The 26,978-nt window shown below is 26.2% G+C and overlaps 2 protein-coding genes across 3 annotated transcripts; both read right to left on the bottom strand.

Moving 5' to 3' along the window:
* Positions 1–1,378: 1,378 nt before the first annotated feature.
* Positions 1,379–11,957, bottom strand: LOC105252686 (aminopeptidase N). Of its 2 annotated transcripts, XM_025412493.1 has the most exons (13): positions 11,851–11,957; positions 10,660–10,794; positions 9,868–10,391; positions 8,664–9,119; positions 7,951–8,134; positions 7,407–7,563; positions 6,005–6,086; positions 5,113–5,492; positions 3,149–3,423; positions 2,773–2,963; positions 2,172–2,468; positions 2,015–2,084; positions 1,379–1,609 (listed from the first exon to the last, which is right to left on the bottom strand). In XM_025412493.1, exons 3-13 carry the CDS (start codon positions 10,368–10,370, stop codon positions 1,472–1,474), a joined length of 2,733 nt encoding a protein of 910 aa, XP_025268278.1. In that variant the 5' UTR covers positions 10,371–10,391; positions 10,660–10,794; positions 11,851–11,957; the 3' UTR covers positions 1,379–1,471. The 2 variants fall into 2 exon arrangements, with proteins under 2 accessions (XP_025268278.1, XP_025268279.1); XM_025412494.1 differs by lacking the exon at positions 11,851–11,957 and having other exon boundaries at positions 10,660–10,812.
* A 1,608-nt stretch (positions 11,958–13,565) lies between these two features.
* Positions 13,566–26,312, bottom strand: LOC105256909 (puromycin-sensitive aminopeptidase-like protein). The gene is given in 12 exon segments (XM_025412495.1): positions 13,566–13,730; positions 14,141–14,210; positions 14,827–15,017; positions 15,230–15,461; positions 15,463–15,502; positions 18,552–18,928; positions 19,449–19,530; positions 22,132–22,288; positions 22,663–22,846; positions 24,273–24,728; positions 25,460–25,983; positions 26,253–26,312. Coding segments are annotated over 11 exon segments (2,427 nt in total). The 5' UTR covers positions 25,963–25,983; positions 26,253–26,312; the 3' UTR covers positions 13,566–13,595.
* Between the last annotated feature and the right edge of the window lie 666 nt (positions 26,313–26,978).

Genomic DNA, 26,978 nt, shown 5'->3' with positions numbered 1-26,978 from the left:
CTATATAAGGCATGTAATGCATTCTCTCGAAAATTCATTTTTTTATATGCATATTGAATAAATGCTTATATATATTCGAGCATAATACATATGCAATCTACATGTGACAAACTTCATGGGGTCGGTGTCACACATATGTTTTTTGGAAATTTTGAACAATGAAGTGAAACAAATTTTCTTTTATAGTTAATTAATAAATCCTAATTTGTAATTTAATAAATTTTAATATCTCTCTTTCTCTCCTAAAAAGGAAAAAAGAATTAAGGGAAAAAAGAAAATTTGTCTTTTGGCAATCGAAAAAGTAATATGAAATTAATTTTATGTTAAAAAATTTATTAAAAATTGGAAAGTAAAAGCTAGTGAGGCATTCGTGTTTAATGCATATATCGTAACGAACAATTATAAAATATAAAATATACTAATAACTAAAAGAGAAAGAAAAATGTTCTTCTTCCTTGCGCTTCAATTATCATAGTTTACTGAATCTTACTTACCAATTTTTAAATAATTTTTCAATATTTTTATTTAAATCAATTTTTTATTTTAATTTTTAATTTTATGTTAAACTAACCCATAATCATTCGCATTTAACTTTTATTCCTCCCAAAAATTCAAATTTGTGCTTTCACATGTAAAGTCTTAATATTCTTTTGATTGTTAACATTAACTTCATATTGAACGCTTTCAAAACAATTGTAATAGCGTCATATTAATTGTCATAGTAATTTGCAAGTAAATTAGAATCTGTAATACTATACAATGCTATATAAGATTTATAATGTCGAAAGGCTAAAAATAAATTAAAACTATATAAATTAATAATTTCATGACTTTTTTTAAAATAAAGTATATTTATCAATAAAAGTATATTTATTCTATATATTAACTTGCATATGGGTCAAATAACTTCAACAAATATTATTTATTTATAAATGCAAATTAATTTTTTATTTATAAATTTCTAAATATAAAACTGTAATAGCTGTAATAGTTATTATTGTGTTCGCTAGCAGAATGATTCACCATGTATTACATCGAATTATATAAAAGAAACGTCTATTTCTCGTTACAGTTTAAGATACTTATGAAAAATTCATACATATGTATATATACATACATAGATATATACATATATACAAATTATAATTATAATTCTATTTACTTATAATTACAAATACATATATACAAATTATAATTATAATTCGACTTATAATTTTATTATATTCAGTCAGAGAGCTCTAAATTATATGGAATATAAAACATAATTTGAATAAAAGACAAAAGGAATAAAATTATGAAGACTAAGCTTAGAAAGATATTAACGTAAGAAATATAAAATAGTATATCTTATAAAACTTATTCTCAATTGAAAAACGGGAAGTTTCTGACAAGTTTCAAAATTAATATCAAACATAAATAAACATATACATAAGTAAACGTTTTGCAATTGTTATAATTAATTATAATTATTTTATAATTTTAATTTCTCTTTTATATTAGGTGGTTGAAATGAGACAAGTGTATCTAGCAGTTCCTTGCGTCCTATTATTTTGTCTTGTACATCTTTGAATATTTTCTCTTCAAATTCATTTTTTACAAATTCGTTTATCTAAAAACAATTTATATTTACCTTATCAGAAATTGAATGTCTTATTATGTAATAAAAGCATGATATAACAACTTCAGTTAAATTTCATCATTCTATATAATTCTATATAAAACTAATGTGTTAACAAATCAATGTAATACATATAGAAAAATATATAACTATTACTATTGTTTGAAATAAATTTTCTCCTTTTTGTATCACCAAATCTTTGAAAATAATTTATTGTATTAATGTAATTATTTATTAAATAAAACTAAAAATATTTTTCAATTTTAATTAATCAAATTTTAATAACAATAGCAAACTGTCGAAAAATTATGAAGTCTACAATTTTGTATAAAAATGGAGTAAATAAATTTAAATATAAATAAATAAAAATGTAAAATTTAGAATAATAAAATTTACCTCGTCAAGTTTTTCTTTAAAATACACATTGTCAATTATATCATTTAATGCACTATTTGCATCCTTGGATCTGCAAAAAATTAAAAGATTTATAATGAATAAATATAAAAATTAAAATATGTGTTTACAATTAATATTAAATATGTTATTAAAATACCTTGGGAATAATTCTTTAAAATTTGTTAATATATAGTCGATTACTATATTATTCTTTGCGTGTTTTTTGATAATAGAAGAATAAATTATATAGTAAGCATCAATTTTTGTTAAATTGTTCGATATAGATATGTTCAAGAAATTAATTATAATATCAGTATTGTCAGAGCAAATCAAGAACATTAAAACTTCTTCATCAGGTTTATTTACAAATTTATCGTATAACTTATTCAAAATAGAAGCGTTTGCTTCCATAAAGCCATTACAATACATCCATTTTTTTAAATTTGGCGAAACTCTATAACATATAATAAAAAAAAATCGACGGGTATGTATATACATAAACGCGCGCGCGCGCGCGCACCCACCCACCCACCCACACCCACACCCACCCACCCACCCACCCACACACACACACACACCCACCCACCCACCCACACACACACACACACACACACACACACACACACACACACACACATATTAATGTGAATATGTGTCTAAAATCCTAATAACTTATGAAGTAAATAATATTATGTCATATGTATTTTTATAATAATTTATTAGAACTAATTAGAATTTAATGAATAGAATAAAATTACTTATGTGTTGTAGGATCTGCGAAATATTCATTCAATTTAACAGTGGCCATTTTCTTGCATTCAGAATGACCGAAAGTACATGCCCATTTTAAAGCTCCAATTCTTTTAAGTTTTATAAGATCATTCTCGGTAGGATCTTCTTCGTATCCTACGTTTTTAATAAGACCTTCCAAAAGTTTGAGCATATATAACTAGAAAAATTATATAATAATTTTAATTTTACAACGTTTTATAATTGATAAAAATCAATGTATGTTTGATATACAAAATCAAACACGCTCAAACACGTGCGCGTGCATATACGTGTACATATATTTTTTCATCTTAAGTAATTATATTACTAATAAGTAATTTCAAATTATTATATGCTACTTACTTTGAGAATTTCATTTTCTGGAACTTTGTAAATATCTTCCGTAAGTGTTAATATTTTAAACATAGAATACCACGGTATAAAGTCTATTTCTTGCGATAGATAACTAATAATATTCAGAAACATCATGATATCATGTTTATTTAGCATCATAAAATGATAGGCGTCATCGATGATTTGAGCACGATTGAGTACATGGATTTTCGTATAATTGTCAGATTTAAGATAATCCCCAATTTTTTGCCAAATGGAAGAATCGTAATTAACACGATAATATCCTATTATCAAATTAAATAATATTATAAATTACGCTAAAATTTATTAAATAATTAAATAATTAAATAATTTATTAAAAAGAAAATTTAATTTAATTTAATTTATATTTTTTAATATTTTATTTGTATATATATATATATATATATATATATATACATATATATATATATATATGTATATATATATATATATATATATACATATATATATATATATATATATATATATACATTCACCCGCAGAAAAAACGAGCCACTAAATTTTAACACAATTTTTTCACATTTTTAAATAGCAATAAATCAGCAAAAAATCATCGTATCGAGATGAAATAAAGCTTTAATTAAAGTTCGAACTCTTAAAAACCAAGAATACCAAATTGGAATTACAAAAAATTTTATAAAATCGCGGACGTTGAAGATAGCCTTTGGAAAATGCGAAACAAATTTTCTTTTAAAACTGTTGCGTTGCTCAGGAGAATCTATACGTTGATACAAATGTATGAGTTTTGAAGCTCATTTATTTCTTAACAAATCTATATTTTAAACAATCGTCTAGGAGCTTTCTTAATAAAGTTATATTGTTTTGAAGAAAATGTTGCAAAATGGTCATTTTCTTCTCGACCCAAGATGATCCATATGGTTGGATTTAAATCTTGTGTGAGTGCGTGCGTGTACATATGCATATGCATGTATCCTGCTATTGGCATTATCCAGATGTTATTATCAACGACGTGGACGTGGCACGAATCTGATCCCATGTATGTGCGTGCGTGTGTGCGTGTGTGCGTGCGTGCGTGCGTGTGCATGCGTGTGTGCGTGTGTTTAATAATGCATATTGCCTTCTTTCACATTTATCAATTCTTCGATTTGTCGGAGTATACTGTTAATCAAATTTCTTCCTGTTTTAAATTTTTTCTGTTTTAAATTGTTCGATTCTTCTTGCAAAGCGTTGCGGTGAAAAGGCCAATTTTGCAACATTTTCTTCAAATCAGTATAACTTTGTTAAAAAAAGTCGTGAAGAAAATTGTTTAAAATATGAATTTGTTAAGAAATAAATGAGCTTCAAAATTCATACATTTATGTATTAGCGTGTAGATTCTCCTGAGCAACGCAACAGTTAAAAAAAAAATTTATTTCCTATTTTTCGAAGGCTATCTTCAACGTCCGCCAAAAAACATTTTTTGTAATTTCAACTTGGTTTTTCTGGTTTTTAAGAGAAATGTTCAAGCTTTAATTTGAGCTTTGTTTCATTTCGATACAATGATTATTTGCTGACTTATCGCTACTTGAAAATGTGAAAAAATTGTTAAAATTTCGTGGTCCGCTTTTTTTGCGGGTAAGTTTATATATATATGTATATGTGTGTATATATATATGTATGTATATATATATATATATATATATATATATATATGTGATAGTTTTCATTTATTTTAATATTAGTCAAATTTATATATGCATGTTGAAAATTTATATTATACATTGTAAATGTAAATATTATAAAGAGTATGTACAAAATAAAGATAAAAATAAAAATTTGTAAAAAATACATAGAAATTAAAAAATATGTAATAATAATGATAAATTATTAATTATAAATTTAATGATTACTGGTCTTCATGAATAGAAAAGTAAATCCGAATTTAAAAATTTATATTAAATTAATATTAAGTATATATTAAAGATACTCACCCGTTTGTTGTAAATTGACGATAATCCAATCATTTGGATCAATTCCATCAATCGTTATATATCGATCTTGTGGTTTTAGCCAATGAGTGGGTAAGGTATTAGAAAAATCAGGATTTGTTTGCGTAGCAAAAGTCAAAGGTATCCACCATTTATTATCATTGACGTTCTCATTTTCATTTTTCAGAACGAAATATTCTTGCGTTAATATTATCTCATTAGTGTCTTTCTTTCGGGTCACATGAACTACAGGAAAATCCGATTGTTTTATCCAAGTATCCATTATCTCTTTCAATCTATAAGCATCATGTGGGACATCTGATGTGTCTAGTACTGCTTGCAAAGCGTTCCATAAATCGTCGGAAGTAGCAGAACTAAACTGACTAAAGTAAAAAATACAAGATAGATTTGTTAATAGAATTATAATGCAACAAGTCATATAAGTATAGATAAATCCACAATTGAAATTATCGAATATATCTTATATCGACGTAATCAAAATATAATAATGATTCATTGTTTTACTCTGAGAAAGATTAGAATAAAGTTTTGTAAAATTTTCAGAGATTATTTGCAATGCTTAAACTCATGTAATATTTATCATTTTATAAGTTATCCTTGTTTAAATAATAAAATTTTTAGTTTTCTAATAATTATTAAATTGTTGCATTGTTTATTGGAAAATATAAAAGTAGTTTGTTGAAAAATATAATGAGTTATTCATTTAGAAATGTAAAAAATAGTTTAACTTGTATAGTGTTTTATCGATAGATTTATTATGAGCAACTTAACGATGAAACATCAGTTTAAACTTTTTACTTTTAAGTTAAATTACTATTACACTGAATACTTCACACATGCAAAATTTCTATAAAAGGATGAATATATTACTTACTGCGTGCGTAAATATTTAATAAGACCATTTCGAAATACCTCATCGGTAATTATATGTTGTAACATGCGCATTATAGCGGGTGCTGCAATAAAAATAAATAAATACAAAAACCGATAGGAGAGATTGGAGACAAAAGTAACGGCGTCAACAAAAAAGTAACAAGCCTCCTACTAAACTACACAATATGTTGAATAATTTGTACTATATAGTCAAACGCGTATGCCCCGATTCTTTTCCTTTTCAGCTAATTGTTGTAGAATGATCGCGCCGGTTGCACATGCAGGAATGAAATTAGTGTATTTGCATTATTCACCTAAGTATTTCTTGTTTTAGTTTTTTTGTATCTATGTCTAATTAAAGTATAAGTGTATATATTGACATAATTATTTGTCGGTGTATTCTTCTAAAATGTATTCATAAGTTTTTATAGTTCATTTGACTAAGTCTTGCATCATATTTAGGTTATAATGCTTTTATTCTAAAAAATGTGTTTGGGGATGAAAGTAACACGACATTCTGTGGACGAAAATAACATGTTTCAATGCTTAAAGCATAAAAACTGGTCCCATAACAACTATACCGAAGGCAATTCTTATTACGAATGCCATAATTGTGATTGAGAATATATATCAATCTCTTTTGTATAAGTATTCATCATATTTCAATTTTTACATTATTATTTAGAATTAAACTATTATTTAGACTTAAAAAAGTACAAAACTAGTGTGATATTAAGTATAATTATTTTACGATATTACTTATAATTATTTTGCTTAACGAAGACTATTTCTTTTACGTTTAAAGATGATAAAAATAAATATTTATTTTATTTTTTATTTTAATATAATATAATACAAGTTATCTTGTTTATAATAAAAGTTTATAATAAAAGTTATCATGTTTAATAGAAGATTATAATAAAAGTTGCCTTAAATTTAAAAAAGTTATATTTAATTTATTTTCCGAAAATACGAACTATTACTTTCATTCCCAGTCTATGTTACTTTCGTCTCAGACCTCCAGAACAAAAGTAACAGTCAACGTACTTGCGAAAAGCTATAATAATTCTTTAAATATTTATCATTTGAGATTGAAACAGAGGTATAATAATAGAGCAATAAATGGAGTCTTTCTACATATAATCTTTTTTTTATATCTCTAACGATAATTAATTAATGACCTATAATACAAAAAAAATGTTACTTTTGCGCCCGGTCTTCCTTATATGATAAAATATACAAAAATCCAATTCGTAAACATAGCTAATAGAAGAGGTTGATCATTGTGATAAAGAACATTACATGTCAACAGTAAAAAAATGTATTTTATTTTATTGTTTTTTTTACTTTAAATCATCTACATTCCGAAATTTGAGGATGATGATTTATTTACTCTATCTTACCTTTGCCATAACTGGAATCAAGGAAGAGTGATTTAATTTCTTCTGGGCTACTAACATCTAATGTAATTGGTGTCATACTCATATTAATATCCTTGTGAAGAATTGTTTGCTGAATACCAACAACAAAGTATTCCATTATTCGCAAATCCTCAAACATCTGAAATATACATAAGTTTTAATATCAATCAAATAAAGTTTGATTGAAATTAAAAAGTCAATATTATACATTAATAATAGAATATCATTTACTATGACATATAATAATATCATGTAATAATATAATGTTGTACATGTAATAATATAATATTTTTAGAGAAATCTGTTTCAAATCTGTTTTTAAATTCTCAAATATTCATAATCTGAAATTATTAGAGATTACTAGAGACATTACTATTACTAGATAGATACAATAGTTTTTCATATATAAAATCATGAATGATTCAACTGTATTATATTATATTTGAATTTAATAAATTTAATAATAGAAACTTTTTTGCGAAAATGCTCACTTATATTCAAATAAAACTTGCAATAATGAATTTACCTGATTGAGAATATACATTTGGAAGAATGTCGCAAATCCTTCACTTAACCATGTCTGAGACCACCATAATGGAGTGACTACATTACTAAGCCACTGATGCGCCATTTCATGTGTTGTTGTCATTGCAACAACTAGTTTACCATGTATTGTATTGACACTTTCATTGTATGCAAAGTATGTTTCACTAAAAAAATATGATATAAATGTTATGTACACGTCAAAATATTTTATAATTACGTAATCGTATTTTAAACATTTTATACTATATATATATTCCTTTAATTTATATCATTTTCAACTTTTGTATAATCCAAATTAATTCAATTATATTTTTATTCTTTCATATGTATATATGTGTATGTACGCGTGCGTGTCTGTCCGCATTTATATCCTTTTGAAATTATTCAAAAGAAAAAAATTTAATTTTGAATTCAACCTTAAATTATTAAAAAAACCAAAAAATTTTTTAAACCTCGCTTTTTATTAAAAAAAATAATAATTTCTATTATTATAAAAAAGAACACATTAAATAATAATTATAATTTTCAATAAATAAATAATATATTCTATCGTGAAATTCTATAGTTATAATATAGTTCAATACTAATTATACAGAATTATTAATTTCGCAAAAGTTGAAAAAAATTTCAATTTATATGACACAAGATATCTGAAATATATCTTATTCTATTGATATTTTTTGCATATATTACACAACAATAATAAGTCCCCAATTTTCCATTGCACCAACTGTGAATCGCGGGAGTGCTACGAGATCCATTTTTGGAACTTTAGAGGTGCTGTTGGTATATTCTGTCAATAGCGTTTTAGATTTTTGGACAACTTCTTGTGCAAGTTTTGTGTCCGGTACCAATTTCGATCTACACCATAGATTAATGGTCTCATCTTCAGTAGGAACGCGAACAAAATCGGCCACTACAAACGCTACGAGATAGGTAGAAATGATGGGAGTCGTGTCAAAATGCGTCCATATTATGCCGTCTTTGTTACCACCGTCCAATTGTTTCCGTATTGGCATATTGGATAGAACTGTATAATTTCGATGATGTTTTATGGAGATATCGAAAGTAGCTTTTAATGCTGGCTCGTCCCAACATGGGAATGCTCGTCGCGCAAAAGTCTGTTCGAAATACGTTGCGGCAAACCACCTACCACATTTCAATGATACGATTTTGATTATGAAATTTTCTGTTACCATGAATGATGACAAATAAAGATGCATAACTTAAATATGGAAACACATAAATGAGATTGACGTTTGAACAATGGTACATAATATTTTTGTAAAGTTAGGAGATACGCTATATATTATTAACATATATTAACACTACTAAATAAAGTAATAAAGTTTGTCAAAATTCATTTGTGTAATTTTTCAAAAATCTGTTAATCGCACTTTGTTACATTTTATTAAATAGTTATCAATTATTGAACGTAATTAAATATAATAATACACATAATAATACACATAATAATACACACAACACTCTCAAAAATTTTCTTAAAATTTATATTTAAAATATTATTAGATTTGTATTTCAAAAAAATTAGAATAAAATTATACTTCAAAATTTTATAAAAAATTTAAAATATAAGAAAATATATTATTATATTAACAAGAATGCACAATATTATGTAGACAAGTATTTAAAATATTGCATAGGTGAAGTAGATATATATATATATATATATATATATGCAATTATGAAATTACAATAAACACACACACAATTCCACATTAAATTATACATTTCATATAGTAGTTAAAGATTATAGCATATTAAAAGAACATAATGTTAATAAACGTAGCAAATTAATAATAATAATAATAAATAATTAAAAATAATATTATATATGATAGTAGAAAAAAACTTTCAGATACTGATATTTACTTACACATCATTTCCTTCCTCGTTTATATAAGATGATATGAAAAAGCCTTTCAAGTCGTTATGTAGGATACCAACATATCGCATTTTCAAAATATAATTTCCAGGTGACAGCTCATCATTGAAATTAAGAACTAAGATTTGTGTTATATTGTCATAATTATACATTGCCGGTGTATAGATAATACCATTATTATCAAACAACGATGTCTCTGTTTCGTTTATTGTCAATTCCAAAACGTGTAAACTCAAGGTTTGCGTTACATGACGAATTGTGATGTTAACATTGGATTCTCCTTCAAAGGTAAAATTATCTTCCACAATGTATGGTATTAGCTTAATATTGTAATGTACCGGAACTACATTAGCTGGTAAACGGTAATTAATCACCGAATCATTGCTTGAATCTTCCTGAACAGGAATCAAATCATTGCTTGAATTTTGATCATACAAAGTCGCTGTAGCAGTAAATATAAGGCTAATATTTATTAAAAATTTCAAAGTAGCCATGTCACACCTCCTTTTGAATATCTGTACAAAAATATTTTTAAAATAAAAATAATATAATATAAAATATAATTTTGCTTTTATATTTTATTTTATATGAGTTTTAGAGAGTATAAGGTGTAAGCATAAAGATCTTATTATAAAAATAATGAAAGCAAAAGGAAATAGTAAAATAATAAAAAAATAAAATAGATAATAATAATAAATAATAAATAAAGAAATAATACATATAATATTTTAAAAGAAACTTTCAAATTTCAATATCTATTCATATAACTGCTATTTTACTTACGAAATGAAATTAAGACTGTGAATTTATATGTTTTATTATTTGGTCTTCTCTGATCAAGATATCATTAGTGACGAAGTCCATGAAATTAAAGCCGTTTGCTGTTTAAAGTCACAGGAAAGGTCTGTTATTTTCGACCTGAACAAAGTTATATGGCATCGTTAAATATATTTATGTTGTTGTTTTCGTTTCGTTTTCAACTTTGTAGTTTAACGGAAAAAAACAATCAAATAAACAATCAAAAAATAACTGAAATATTAATATGTTGTAATTATATAAGGCATGTAATGCATTCTCTCCAAAGTTCATTTTTTTATATACATATGGAATAAGTGCTTATATATATTCGAGCATAATACATTTGCAATCTACATGTAACAAACTTCATGGGATCGGTGTCACACATATATTTTTTGGAAATTTTGAACAATAAAGCAAAACAAATTTTCTGATATAGTAAATTAATAAATCCCAATTTATAATTTAATTTTAATATCTCTTTTTCTTTCTTAAAGGGAAAAAAGAATTAAGGGGAAAGAAAATTTGTCTTTTGGCAAGCGGAAAAGTAATATGAAATTAATTTGATGTTAAAAAACTTATCAAAAATTAGCAAGTAAAAGCCAGTAAGGCATTCGTGTTTAAAGCATATATCGGTACGCACAATTATAAAATATGAAATATACTAATAACTACAAAAAAAAGAGGTGTTCTTTTTCCTGTTTCTTGCGCTCATTCATTTTTTTATGTACATATTAAATAAATGCTTATATATATTCGAGCATAATACATATGCAATCTACATGTACCAAACTTCACGGAATCGGTGTCACACATATGTTTTATGGAAATTTTGAACAATAAAGCAAAACAAATTTTCTTTTATAGTAAATTAATAAATTCCCTGCGAAATTTAATTTTAATATCTCTCTTTCTCTTCTAACAGGGAAAAAAGAATTAAGAGAAGAAAAAAATGTTTGTCTTTTGGCAAACGAGAAAGTAATATGAAATTGATTTTATGTTAAAAAATTTATCAAAAATTAGTAAGTAAAAGCCAGTAAGGCATTCGTGTTTATTGGATATATCGGTACGAACAATTTTAAAATATGAAATATACTAATAATTAAAAGAAAAAGAAAGGTGTTCTTTTTCCTGTTTCTTGCTTCTACTCATATAACTGATTGCTATTTTACTTACGAGATGAAATTAAGACTGTGAATTTGTATGTTCTATTATTTGGTCTTCTCTGATCAAGATATAATCCGTTAGTGACGAACTCGAGGAAATTAAAGCCGTTTGCCGTTTAAAGTCACGGGGAAGGTTTGTTATTTTCGACCTCAACAAAGTTATATGGCATCATTAAATATATTTATGTTATTGTTTTCGCTTCGTTTTCAACTTTGTAGTTTAAAACGGAGTCAAATAAACAATCGAAAAATAACTGAAATATTAATATGTTGTAATTATATAAGGCATGTAATGCATTCCTTCGAAAGTTCATTTTTTTATATACATATGGAATAAATGCTTATATGTATTCAGGCATGATACATATCAATCAAAGCAATCTACATGTAACAAATTTCATTGGATCGGTGTCACACATATGTTTTTTGGAAATTTTAAACAATAAAGCAAATGAAATTTTCTGTTATAATAAATAAATAAATCCCAATTTATAATTTAATTTTAATATTTCTCTTTCTTTCCTAAAAAGGAAAAAAGAATTAAGGAGAAAAAGAAGTTCGTCTTTCGGCAAGCGGAAAAGTAATATGAAATTAATTTTATGTTAAAAAATTTATCAAAAATTAGTAAGTAAAAGCCAGTGAGGCATTCGTGTTTAATGCACATCGTAACGAACAGTTATAAAATATCAAATATACTAATAATTAAAAGAAAAAGAAAGGTGTTCTTCTTCCTGTTGCTTGCGCTCCAATTATCATATCTTAATGGATCTTACTTGCCAATTTTTAAATAATTTTTAAATATCTTTATTTAAATCAATTTTTTGTTTTAATTTTTAATTTTGTATTAAACTAACGCATAATTATTCGCATTTAACTTTTATTCCTCCCAAAAATTCAAATTTGTGCTTTCACATGTAAAGCCTTAATATTCTTTTGATTGTTAACATTAACTTCATATTGAACACTTTCAAAACAATTGTAATAGCGTCATATTAATTGTCACAGTAATTTGCAAGTAAATTAGAATCTGTGTAATACTATACAATGCTGTATAAGATTTATAATGTCGAAAAGCTAAAAATAAATTAAAACTATATAAATTAATAATTTCATGACTTTTTTTTAAGATAAAGTATATTTATCAATAAAAGTATATTTATTCTATATATTAACTTGCATATGGATCAAATAACTTCAAGAAATATTATTTATTTATAAATGCTAATTAATTTTTTATTTATAAATTTCTAAATATAAAACTGTAATAGCTGTTATTATCGTGTTCGCTAGCAGAATGATTCACAATGTGTTACATCGAATTATATAAAAGAAACGTCTATTTCTCGTTACAGTTTAATATACTTATGAAAAATGCATACATATGTATATATACATACATAGATATATACATATATACAAATTATAATTATAATTCTATTTACTTATAATTACATATACATATATACAAATTATAATTATAATTCGATTTACTTATAATTTTATTATATTCAGTCAGAGAGATCTATATTATATGGAAAATAGAACATAATTTGAATAAAAGACAAAAGATATAAAATTATGAGGAATAAGGTTAGAAAAATATTAAAGTAAGAAATATAAAATAATATATCTTATAAAACATATTCTCAATTAAAAAACGGAAAATTTCTGACAAGTTTTAAAATTAATATCAAAAATAAATAAACATATACATAAGTAAACGTTTTGCAATTGTTATAATTAATTATAATTATTTTATAATTTTAATTTCTCTTTTATATTAGGTTGAAATGAGGCAAGTGTATCTAACAATCCCATGCGTTCTATTATCTTGTCTTGAACATCTTTGAATACTTTCTCGTCAAATTCATTTCTTACAAATTCGCTTATCTAAAAACAATTTATATTTACCTTATTAGAAATTTAATGTCGTATTATGTAATAAAAGCATGATATGACAACTTCAGTTAAATTTCATCATTCTATATAATTCTATATAAAACTAATGTGTTAACAAATCAATGTAATACATATAGAAAAATATATAACTATTACTATTGTTTGAAATAAATTTTCTCCTTTTTGTATCATTTCACCAAATCTTTGAAAATAATTTATTGTATTAATGTAATTATTTATTAAATAAAACTAAAAATATTTTTCAATTTTAATTAATCAAATTTTAATAACAATAGCAAACTGTCGAAAAATTATAAAGTCTACAATTTTGTATAAAAATGGAGTAAATAAATTTAAATATAAATAAATAAAAATGTAAAATTTAGAATAATAAAATTTACCTCGTCAAGTTTTTCTTTAGAATACACATTGTCAATTATATCATTTAATGCACTATTTGCATTCTTGGATCTGCAAAAAATTAAAAGATTTATAATAAATAAGTATAAAAATTAAAATATGTGTTTACAATTTATATTAAATATGTTATTAAAATATCTTGGGAATACATTTTTAAAATTGGTTAATATATAGTCGATTACTATATTATTCTTTGCGTGTTTTTTGATAATAGAAGAATAAATTGTATAGTAATCATCAATTTTTGTTATTGAATTGTTCGATATAGATATGTTCAAGAAATTAATTATAATATCAGTATTGTCAGAGCAAACCAAGGACATTAAAACTTCTTCATCAGGTTTATTTACAAATTTATCGTATAACTTATTCAAAATAGAAGCGTTTGCTTCCATAAAGCCATTACAATACATCCATTCTTTTAAATTTGGCGAAACTCTATAACATATAATTTAAAAAAATCGACGGGTATGTATATCACAAACACGCGAGCGCGCGCGCGCGCGCGCACACACACACACACACACACACACACACACACACACACATTAATGTGAATATGTGTTTAAAATCCTAATAACTTATGAAGTAAATAATATTATGTCATATGTATTTTTATAATAATTTATTAGAACTAATTAGAATTTAATGAATAGAATAAAATTACTTATGTGTCGTAGGATCTGCGAAATATTCATTCAATTTAACAGTGGCCATTTTCTTGCATTCAGAATGACCGAAAGTACATGCCCATTTTAAAGCTCCAATTCTTTTAAGTTTCATAAGATCATTCTCGGTAGGATCTTCTTCATATCCTACGTTTTTAATAAGACCTTCCAAAAGTTTGAGCATATATAACTAGAAAAATTATATAATAATTTTAATTTTATAACGTTTTATAATTGATATTATAATTGATTTTATAACTGATATGAAAAATCATTGTATGTTTGATATACAAAATCAAACACGCCCAAACACGTGCGCGTGCATATACGTGTACATATATTTTTTCATCTTAAGTAATTATATTACTAATAAGTAATTTCAAATTATTATATGCTACTTACTTTGAGAATTTCATTTTCTGGAACTTTGTAAATATCTTCTGTAAATTTTAATATTTTAAACATAGAATGCCACGCTATAAAGTCTGTTTCTTGCGATAGATAACTAATAATATTCAGAAACATCATGATATCATGTTTATTTAGCATCATAAAATGATAGGCGTCATCGATAATTTGAGCACGATTGAGTACATGGATTTTCGTATAATTGTCAGATTTAAGATAATCCAATTTTTTGCCAAATGGAAGAATCGTAATTAACACGATAATATCCTATTATCAAATTAAATAATATTATAAATTACATAAATTGATAAAGAATTCAGCTCTATGTATAATAAATAACACGATACTTAAGAAACGAGTGAATAAGAGCCAAACACGGATGGCAGTGTGTAAATTTCTTAAACATTAATTGTTCGCGAATATTTTTAACGTGCACAAAGCATATATATACAAATATTTTACTTGGTGTATATACCAAGATATAAATTCACATATTTGAAAATTCTATAAAACCCTCTTTAGCGACTTCGCCCCGATTTAGCGACTTTGCCCCGATATTTTTCTTGTCAACATCTCTTCAGGGAAGGTAAAGAGAGTTTTATAAATTTCTCAAAAAATGATAATCTATATCTTGGTATTTACATAAGTAAAATATTTGTATATACAGGGTGGCCCATTTTAATTTCCCCAGCCAAATATTTCGGAAAATAATGAAAAATCAAAAAAATGTTTCAGACAAAAGTTGTATTGCTTGAAGGGGACCATCAGATAGTGGCAATGATTTGACCTTGGAGAGTCATTTGAAGATGACGTAAAGGTAACCTTCAATTTCTTAAATGGAACTCTCTATTTTTTATTACATATTCGTGTAGCTTATCTCGAGAGCTTTCCAAAACACTATAATAAAGTATTTCTTCATTGAGTACTTTTCGAGTTATGAGGCTTGAAATCATTTCTTAATTTTGTATAAACCGTAAAATATCTAGTAAAATATTCATTTTTCGATTATCTTGCTTTAATACTTTTATGTACAAAATAATGAGAGGAATCAATTGGTGTAAAAAAAACACATAGTTATTTTTAAGAAAAAATATGTAATTTGCAATTAACAATTACATATTTTTTCTTTGAAACAACTATGTGTTTTTTTTACACCAATTGATTCCTCTCATTATTTTGTACATAAAAGTATTAAAGCAAGATAATCGAAAAATGAATATTTTACTAGATATTTTACGGTTTATACAAAATTAAGAAATGATTTCAAGCCTCATAACTCGAAAAGTACTCAATGAAGAAATACTTTATTATAGTGTTTTGGAAAGCTCTCGAGATAAGCTACACGAATATGTAATAAAAAATAGAGAGTTCCATTTAAGAAATTGAAGGTTACCTTTACGTCATCTTCAAATGACTCTCCAAGGTCAAATCATTGCCACTAGCTGATGGCCCCCTTCAAGCCATACAACTTTTATCTGAAAAATTTTTTTGATTTTTCATTATTTTCCGAAATATTTGAGTGGATCACTTAAAATGGCCCACCCTGTATATGCCTTGTGACGTTAAAAATTTTCGCGAACAATTAATGTTCAAGAAATTTACGCATTACCATCCGCGTTTGGCTCTTATTCGCTCGTTTCTTAAGTATCGTGTTAATTATAAATTACGCCAAAAATTTATTAAATAATTTAATAATTTATTAAGAAGATAATTTAATTTAGTTTAATTTATATTTTTTAATATTATATATATATATATATATATATATATATATATATATCTATATATATATATACATATATTAGGTTGGCTAATAAGTCCATGCGGTGTTTTTTTACATGTAAATGATGGATAATTTTTACATAGAAGGCAATAATCTTAATCAATAATGTATTGGTCCTTTTGACCTACTATCTTTTGTTATCTTTCAGGCAGATTCATAATTCCTCGCTCGTAGAATTTGTTGTCTTTTTCGTCGAAAAACTGTTTTAAGTGCCGTTTGATGTCATCTTCGGGAGTAAAGCGCCGTCCATTCAAGGAATTTTGTAGGGAGTAAAACAAGTTATAGTTCGAAGGAACAAGGTCTGGAGAATACGAAGCATGCGGTAGGATATCATAGCCCAGCTCCAATAATCTTTACCATGTTTGTAAAGACATGTGCGTTCTGGCGTTGTCATAATGGAAAACAACGTCTTTAGGAGTCATCAATTCTGGACGTTTTTTGTGAATCGCTGCGTTAAATTTATCCAACTGGCCACAGTATACATCTGAATTAATCGATTAACGTCTTTACTTTGTCTTGATCAATCTCAACTGGCCGACCCGAGCGTGATGCGTCTTGGATAGAAAAATTTCCGAAACGAAATTTTAGCACACACGTTCTTTCACGGCATCCTTACCATATACCGCACATATCCTTTTAGATGTTGTGCCGCGTTTTTGCTTTTGTTAAAATAAAACAACATAATATTGCGAAAATGTTTGTTTTTGTTATCCATCTTTCGAATTATGTTAAACACATAAAACACAACTGATCTTTATGTTTTTTTTTTAAATGCACTTTGAAATATCACCTATCGAACGAAATGCACACTTTCACGATTTGAATTGAATATAGTTGCTTTTCGGAATATTAGAGCTATGTATCGGCAAAAACCGTTCCGACTTATTGACCAAACCAATATATGTGTGTGCGTGTGCGTGTGGGTGTGCGTGTGCGTGTGCGGTGGGTGTGCGTGTGCGTGTGCGTGTGCGTGTGCGTGTGCGTGTGCGTGTGCGTGTGCGTGTGCGTGTGCGTGTGCGTGTGCGTGTGCGTGTGCGTGTGCGTGTGCGTGTGCGTGTGCGTGTGCGTGTGCGTGTGCGTGTGCGTGTGCGTGTGCGTGTGCGTGTGCGTGTGCGTGTGCGTGTGCGTGTGCGTGTGCGTGTGCGTGTGCGTGTGCGTGGCGTGTGCGTGCGTGCGGTGCGTGCGTGCGTGCGTGCGTGCGTGCGTGCGTGCGTGTGTGTGTGTGTGTGTGTGTGTGTGTGTGTGTGTGTGTGTGTGATACCTTACTCTTATTTTAATATTTGTCACATTTATATGTGCGTGTTGAAAATTTATATTATACATTATAAACGTAAATATTATAAAGAGCATATACAAAATAAAGATAAAAATAAAAATTTATAGAAAATAAATAGAAATTAAAAATATGTGATAATAATGATAAATTATTAATTATAAATTTAATGATTACTGATCTTCATGAATAGAAAAGTAAATCCGTATTTACAAATTTTATATTAAATTAATATTAAAGTGTATATTAAAGATACTCACCCGTTTGTTGTAAATTGACGATCCAATCATTTGGATCAATTCCATCAATCGTTATATATTGATCTTGTGGTTTTAGCCAATGTGTGGGTAAGGTATTAGAAAAATCAGGATTTGTTTGTGTAGCAAAAGTCAAAGGTATCCACCATTTATTATCATTGACGTTCTCACTTTCATTTTCCGGAACGTAATATTCTTGCGTTAATATTATCTCATTGGTGTCATTTTTTCGGGTCACATGAACTACAGGAAAATCCGATTGTTTTATCCAAGTATCCATTACCTCTTTCAATCTATAAGCATCATGCGGGACATCTGATGTGTCTAGTACTGCTTGCAAAGCGTTCCATAAATCGTCGGAAGTAGCAGAACTGAACTGACTAAAGTGTAAAAGATACAAGATAGATTTGTTAATAGAATTATAATGCAACAAATCATATAAGTATAAACAAATCCGCAATTGAAATTATCGAATATATTATCTTATATCGACGCAATCAAAATGTAATAATGATTCATTGTTTTAATCTGAGAAAGATTAGAATAAAGTTTTGTAAAATTTTCAAAGATTATTTGCAATGCATAAACTCATGTAATATTTATCATTTTATAAGTTATCGTTGTTTAAGTAATAAATTTTTTAGTTTTCTGATAATTATTAAATTGTTGCATTGTTTATTAAAAAATATAAAAGTAGTTTGTTGAAAAATATAAAGAGTTATTCATTTAGAAATGTCAAAAATGGTTTAATTTATATTGTAGTGTTTTATCGATAGATTTATTATGAGAAACTTAACGATGAAACATCAGTTTTTTAAACTTTACATTTAAGTTGAATTACTTTTACACTGAATACTTTACACACACAAAAGTCTATAAAAGGATGAATATATTACTTACTGCGTGCGTAAATATTTAATAAGACCATTTCGAAATACTTCATCGGTAATTATATGTTGTAACATGCGCACTACAGCGGGTGCTGCAATGAAAATAAATAAATACAAAAATCGATAGAGGAGACCGGGGACAAAAGTAACAGTGTCAACAAAAAAGCTTCCTATTAAACTATACAATATGTTGAATAATTTGTACTATATAGTCAAACGCGTATGCCCCGATTCTCCTCCTTTTTAGCTAATTGTTGTAAAATGATCGCGCCGGTTGGACATGCAGGAGAAATTGCATTAGTGTATTTGCATTATTCACATAAGTATTTCTTGTTTTAGTTTTTTTATCTATGCCTAATTTAAGTGTATATATTGACATAATTATTTGTCGGGGTATTCTTCTAAAATGTATTCATAAGTTTTTATAGTTTATTTGCCTAAATCTTGTATCATAGTTAGGTTATAATGCTTTTCCCTCTCTAAGAAAGGCATGTTATTGGCATTGTTGCCTCTTTTCCGCGATGATGATTGGTTATTGGTCGTCAATAGTAATTTGTTGAGCGACTTGCTTCATTCGTATCGTTTGACAGTTTGACAATTTAACAGGTTGACTGTTACGTTAAGGAAAGAAGAAATATAAAATAAATTAAAGTTAAAGAGAAAAAGGGTGGAAGAAGCGGAAAGACAAATAGAGAAAAGGTATTATATATATATATATATATATATATATATATATCCCTCTCTAAGAAAGGCATGTTATTGGCATTGTTGCCTCTTTTCCGCGATGATGATTGGTTATTGGTCGTCAATAGTAATTTGTTGAGCGACTTGCTTCATTCGTATCGTTTGACAGTTTGACAATTTAACAGGTTGACTGTTACGTTAAGGAAAGAAGAAATATAAAATAAATTAAAGTTAAAGAGAAAAAGGGTGGAAGAAGCGGAAAGACAAATAGAGAAAAGGTATTATATATATATATATATATATATATATATATATATATATATATAAAATACCTTTTCTCTATTTGTCTTTCCACTTCTTCCACCCTTTTTCTCTTTAACTTTAATTTATTTTATATATATATATATATATATAGAGAGAGAGAGAGAGAGAGAGAGAGGAAGGATCTATATATATATATATATATATATATATATATATATATATAGAGAGAGAGAGAGAGAGAGAAAGGAAGAGAAAGAGAGGCAGGGACGGAGAGAGATTATCATATTATTATAATTATTATGTTGTGTTATGTTGTATTCAATATTTTAATATTATTAGTTACATTTATAATTATATGTTATTTATGGTAAATGTTTTATTTAAAGTAGGAAAAAGAGAGAAAGAGAGAAGATAAGAGAACGAGATAAAGACATTTTATTAAAAAAAGCAGAGAGAGGGAGAAAAGGAGAGAGAGAGAAGAGAGACAGAGAAATAGAGAAAGAAGCTTTATTAAAAGAAGCAAAAAAAGAGAGAGAAAGAAAAAGAAAAGAAGGTATTTACGTTGTGTTATATTGTACACAATATTTTAATATTATTATTTATAATTATGTTATTTATGGTAAGACAGAGAAATAGAGAAAGAAGTTTTATTATTTAATATTATTAAATTTAATTATAACATTAAGTATATATTGGAATATATATTATATATCTTGAATATTTTATTTTTTTTATGTAATAGCTCAATAGCGCGCGCATCGCGCGCGCCTGTGTTGTCTAGTATTCTAAAATATGTGTTTGGAGACGAAAATAACACGACATTCTGTAGACGAAAATAACATGTTTTAATGATTAAAATATAAGAGCTGGTCCCATAATAATTGTACTCAAGGCGATTTTTAGTACGTATGACATAATTGTAATTCGGAAATAGATACCAATCTCTTTTGTATAAGTATTTATCATACAAATTTTATACTGTTATTTAGAATTAAACTATTATTTAGACTTAAAAAAGTACAAAACTAGTGTAATATTAAGTATAATTATTTTACGATATTACTTATAATTATTTTGTTTAACGAAATTTATTTCTTTTAAGTTATTTAAAGGAGATAAAGTAAATATTTAATTTATTTTTTATTTTAATAATACAAATTTCATATAATATTTTATATAATATTTTATATAATATTTTATATAATATTTTATATAATACAAATTTATAATAAAGGTTATCTTGGTTGACAAAAGATTATAATAAAAGTTGCCTTTAATTTAAAAAAGACATATTCATTTTATTTTCCCGGAAATAAGAACTGTTACTTTCATCCACAGGCTATGTTACTTTCATCCCCCGCATTCAGGACAAAAGTAACAATTAACGTACTTCCGGAAAGCTATAATAATTCTTTAAATATTTATCATTTGAGATTGAAACAGAGGTATAATAATAGAGCAATAAATGGAGTCTTTCTACATATAATCTTTTTTTTATATCTCTAACGATAATTAATTAATGACCTATAATACAAAAAAAATGTTACTTTTGCGCCCGGTCTTCCTTATATGATAAAATATACAAAAATCCAATTCGTAAACATAGCTAATAGAAGAGGTTGATCATTGTGATAAAGAACATTACATGTCAACAGTAAAAAAATGTATTTTATTTTATTGTTTTTTTACTTTAAATCATCTACATTCCGAAATTTAAGGATAATGATTTATTTATTCTATCTTACCTTTGCCATAACTGGAATCAAGGAAGAGTGATTTAATTTCTTCTGGGCTACTAACATCTAATGTAATTGGTGTCATATTCATATTAATATCCTTGTGAAGAATTGTTTGCTGAATACCAACAACAAAGTATTCCATTATTCGCAAATCCTCGAACATCTGAAATATACATAAGTTTTAATATCAATCAAATAAAGTTTGATTGAAATTAAAAAAATCAATATTATAAATTAATAATAGAATATCAGTTACTATGACATGTAATAATATCATGTAATAATATAATGTTGTACATGTAATAATATAATGTTTTTAGAGTAATCTGTTTCAAATCTGTTTTTAAATTCTCAAATATTCATAATCTGAAATTATTAGAGATTACTAGAGAAATTACTATTACTAAATAGATACAATAGTTTTTCATATATAAAATCATGAATGATTCAACTGTATTATATTATATTTAAATTTAATAAAAACGTTTTTGCGAGAATGCTCACCTACGTTCAAATAAAACTTGCAATAATACTTACCTGATTGAGAATATATATTTGGAAGAATGTCGCAAATCCTTCACTTAACCATATCTGAGACCACCAAAATGGAGTGACTACATTACTAAGCCAGTGATGCGCCATTTCATGTGCTATTATCACAGCAACACCCAGTTTAGCAGGTATTGTATTGACACTTTCATTGTATGCAAAGTATGTTTCACTAAAATAATATTATATAAATGTTAATATTATATAAATGTTCATGTCAATATATTTTATAATGACGTAATCTAATATAAAACATTTTATATACATATATTTTTTAAATTTATATCATTTTCAACTTTTGTATAATCCAAATTAATTCAACTATATTTTTATTCTTTCATATACAGGGTGTCAATTAAGTCCCGGGACGGCTGAATATTTTCTCATGTAAGGTATTTTTGAAAAAGGTCAAGGTCATTTCTGAAGTAATTTTCAACGAGGAATTCAACGGTGACCTTCAATTTGACCTTGAGCTTGACCTTCAAGGTTATTTGAAGGTCAAAGTGTTTTTTTTAAATAGGAACCCCTATTTTTGATTGTATATTCTTATAGCTGACCTCGAGAGATTTCCAAAACACTATAATAAAATATTTTTCCCTCAAGCATTTATCGAGTTATGATGCTTCAAATCATTTCTTAATTTTACATAAACCGTAAAATATCTTGTAAAATATTCACTTTTCGATTATTTTACCTTAATACTTTTATGTACAAAATAATGAGAGGAATCAATTGGTTTAAAGAAAACATACAGTTGTTTTTAAGAAAAAATATGGAATTGTTAATTGCAAATTACATATTTTTTCTTAAAAACAACTATATGTTTTCTTTACGCCAATTGATTCCTCTCATTATTTTGTACATAAAAGTATTAAGGTAAAATAATCGAAAAGTGAATATTTTACAAGATATTTTACGGTTTATGTAAAATTAAGAAATGATTTGAAGCATCATAACTCGATAAATGCTTGAGGGAAAAATATTTTATTATAGTGTTTTGGAAAGCTCTCGAGGTCAGCTATAAGAATATACAATCAAAAATAGGGGTTCCTATTTTAAAAAAACACTTTGACCTTCAAATAACCTTGAAGGTCAAGCTCAAGGTCAAATTGAAGGTCACCGTTGAATTCCTCGTTGAAAATTACTTCAGAAATGACCTTGACCTTTTTCAAAAATACCTTACATGAGAAAATATTCAGCCGTCCCGGGACTTAATTGACACCCTGTATATGTGTGCGCATTTATATCTTTTCCATTTTGAAATTATTCAAAAGAAAAAAATTTAATTTTGAATTCAATATTAAATTACATACATAACCAAAAAATTTTATAAACCTTTCTTTATATAAAAAAAAATTAATTTCTATTATTTTAAAAAATGACACATTAAATAATACTTATAATTTCCAGGATAAATAATTATAATTTCCAGTAAATAAATAATATATTTTTTCGTAAAATTCTATAGTTATAATATAGTTCAATACTAATTATATAGAATTATTTGTTTCGCAAAAGTTAAAAAATACTTCAATTTATATAACACAAGATATCTGAAATATATCTTATTCTATTGATTATTTTTTGCATTATATTACACAATAATAATAAGTCCCCAATTTGCCATAGCACCAGTTCTGTATCGCGGAAGTGCTACGAGATCCATTTTTGGAACTTTAGAGGTGCTGTTGGTATATTCTGCCAATAGCGTTTTAGATTTTTGGACAACTTCTTGTGCAAGTTTTGTGTCCGGTACCAATTTCGATCTACACCATAGATTAATGGTCTCATCTTCAGTAGGAACGCGAACAAAATCGGCCACTACAAACGCTACGAGATAGGTAGAAATGATGGGAGTCGTGTCAAAATGCGTCCATATCATGCTGTTTTTGTTACCATCGTCCAATTGTTTCCGTATTGGCATATTGGATAGAACTGTATAATTTCGATGATGTTTTATGGAGATATCGAAAGTAGCTTTTAATGCTGGCTCGTCCCAACATGGGAAAGCTCGTCGCGCATATGTTGGTTCAAAGTGCGTTGCAGCTAACCACCTACCACATTTCAATAAAACGATTTTGATTATAAAATTTTCTGTTACCATAAATGAGGACAATTAAGAATGCATAATTTAAATATGAAAACGCACGTTTAAGTAAGTAAAAGTTATTCACGTTTGAACCATAGTGTATAATATTTTTGTAAAGTCTAGAGACGCTATATATTATTATCGTACATTATCACTATTAAATAAAGTAACGAAGTTTGTCAAAATGCATATATCTATTCTTTCAAAAATCTGTTAATCGCATTTTGTTACATTTTATTAAATAATTATACATTATTGAACATAATTAAACATAATAATACAAACCTCTCAAAAATTTTGTTAAAATTTATATTAGATATTTATTAAAATGGGTTGGAAATCTCTAAAAATATTATTAGATTCATATTTAAAAAGAAATTAGGACATAATTTTACTTCGAAGTTTTAAGAAAAATTTAAAATATAAGAAAACATATTATTATATTATCAAGAATGCATAATATTATGTAGACAATTATTTAAAACATTGCATATATATAAGCAATTATGAAATTACGATATTAAATATACACACACAATTTCACATTAAATCATATATTTTATATAGTAGTTAAAGACCTTAGCATATTATAAAAACATGATAATGATAAAAGTAGCAAATAAATAGTAATAATAAATAACTAAAAATAATAATATATATGATAGTAGAAAAAATTTTTTGATACTATTTACTTACACATCATTTCCTTCCTCGTTTATATAAGATGATATGAAAAAGCCTTGCAAGTCGTTATGTAGGATACCAACATATTGCATTTTCAAAATATAATTTCCAGGTGACAGCTCATCATTGAAATTAAGAACTAAGATTTGTGTTATATTGTCATAATTATACATTGCCGGTGTATAGATAATACCATTGTTATCAAACAACGATGTCTCCGTTTCGTTTATTGTCAATTCCAAAACGTGTAAACTCAAGTTTTGCGTTACATGACGAATTGTGATGTTAATATTAGATTCTCCTTCAAAGGTAAAATTATCTTCTACAATGTTCGGTATTAGCTTAATATTGTAATGTACCGGAACTACATTATCTGGTAAACGGTAATTAATCACTGAATCATTGCTTGAATCTTCCTGAACATTAATCAAATCATTGCTTGAATCTTCATCATACAAAGTCGCTGTAGCAGTAAATATGAGGCTAATATTTATTAAAAATTTCAAAATAGCCATGTCAAATCTCCTTTAGGATATCTGTACAAACATATTTTTAGAATAAAAATAATATAATATAAACTGTAATTTTGGTTTTATATTTTATTTTATATGAGTTTTAGAGAGCATAAGATATTAGCATAAAGATGTTATTATAACGATAATGAAGGCAGAAAGAAATAATAAAATATTAAAATAGATAATAATAATAAATTAAAAATAAAGAAACAATACATATAAAACAATACATATTTTAAAAGAATCTTTCAAATTTTAATATCTACTCATATAACTGATTTCTATTTTACGAGATGAAATTTAGACTGTGAATTTGTATGTTCTATTATTTGGTCTTCTCTGATCAAAAATAAATCCGTTAGTGACAACTCGAGGAAATTAAAGCCGTTTGCCGTTTAAAGTCACGGAGAAGGTTTGTTATTTTCGACCTCAACAAAGTTATATGGCATCATTAAATATATTTATGTTATTGTTTTCGCTTCGTTTTCAACTTTGTAGTTTAAAACGGAGTCAAATAAACAATCGAAAAATAACTGAAATATTAACATGTTGTAATTATATAAGGCATGTAATGCTTCCTTCGAAAGTTCATTTTTTTATATACATATAGAATAAATGCTATATGTATTCAGGCATGATACATATCAATCACAGCAATCTACATGTAACAAATTTCATTGGATCGGTGTCACACATATGTTTTTTGGAATAATTTAAACAATAAAGTTAAATGAAATTTTCTGATAGTAAATTAATAAATCCCAATTTTATAATTTAATTTTAATATTTCTCTTTCTTTCCTAAAAAGGAAAAAAGAATTAAGGAGAAAAAGAAGTTCGTCTTTCGGCAAGCGGAAAAGTAATATGAAATTAATTTTATGTTAAAAAATTTATCAAAAATTAGTAAGTAAAAGCCAGTGAGGCATTCGTGTTTAATGCATATCGTAACGAACAGGTATAAAATATCAAATATACTAATAACTAAAAGAAAAAGAAAGGTGTTCTTCTTCCTGTTGC

Source organism: Camponotus floridanus, unplaced genomic scaffold, assembly GCF_003227725.1.
Source record: "Camponotus floridanus strain SB8 unplaced genomic scaffold, Cflo_v7.5 scaffold51, whole genome shotgun sequence".
Classification (NCBI taxonomy): Eukaryota; Metazoa; Arthropoda; class Insecta; order Hymenoptera; family Formicidae; genus Camponotus; species Camponotus floridanus.
This window is presented reverse-complemented; position numbering and strand designations above follow the sequence as displayed.

Coding starts and splice junctions, on each gene's coding strand:
- LOC105252686 (XM_025412493.1), bottom strand. CDS start 10,370: ATGGCTACTTTGAAATTTTTAATAAATATTAGCCTTATATTTACTGCT. Junction 9,120..9,867: donor AACGAGGAAGGAAATGATGT/GTAAGTAAATAT, acceptor GAAATGTGGTAG/GTGGTTTGCCGCAACGTATT. Junction 2,085..2,171: donor TTTAAAGAATTATTCCCAAG/GTATTTTAATAA, acceptor AATTTTTTGCAG/ATCCAAGGATGCAAATAGTG.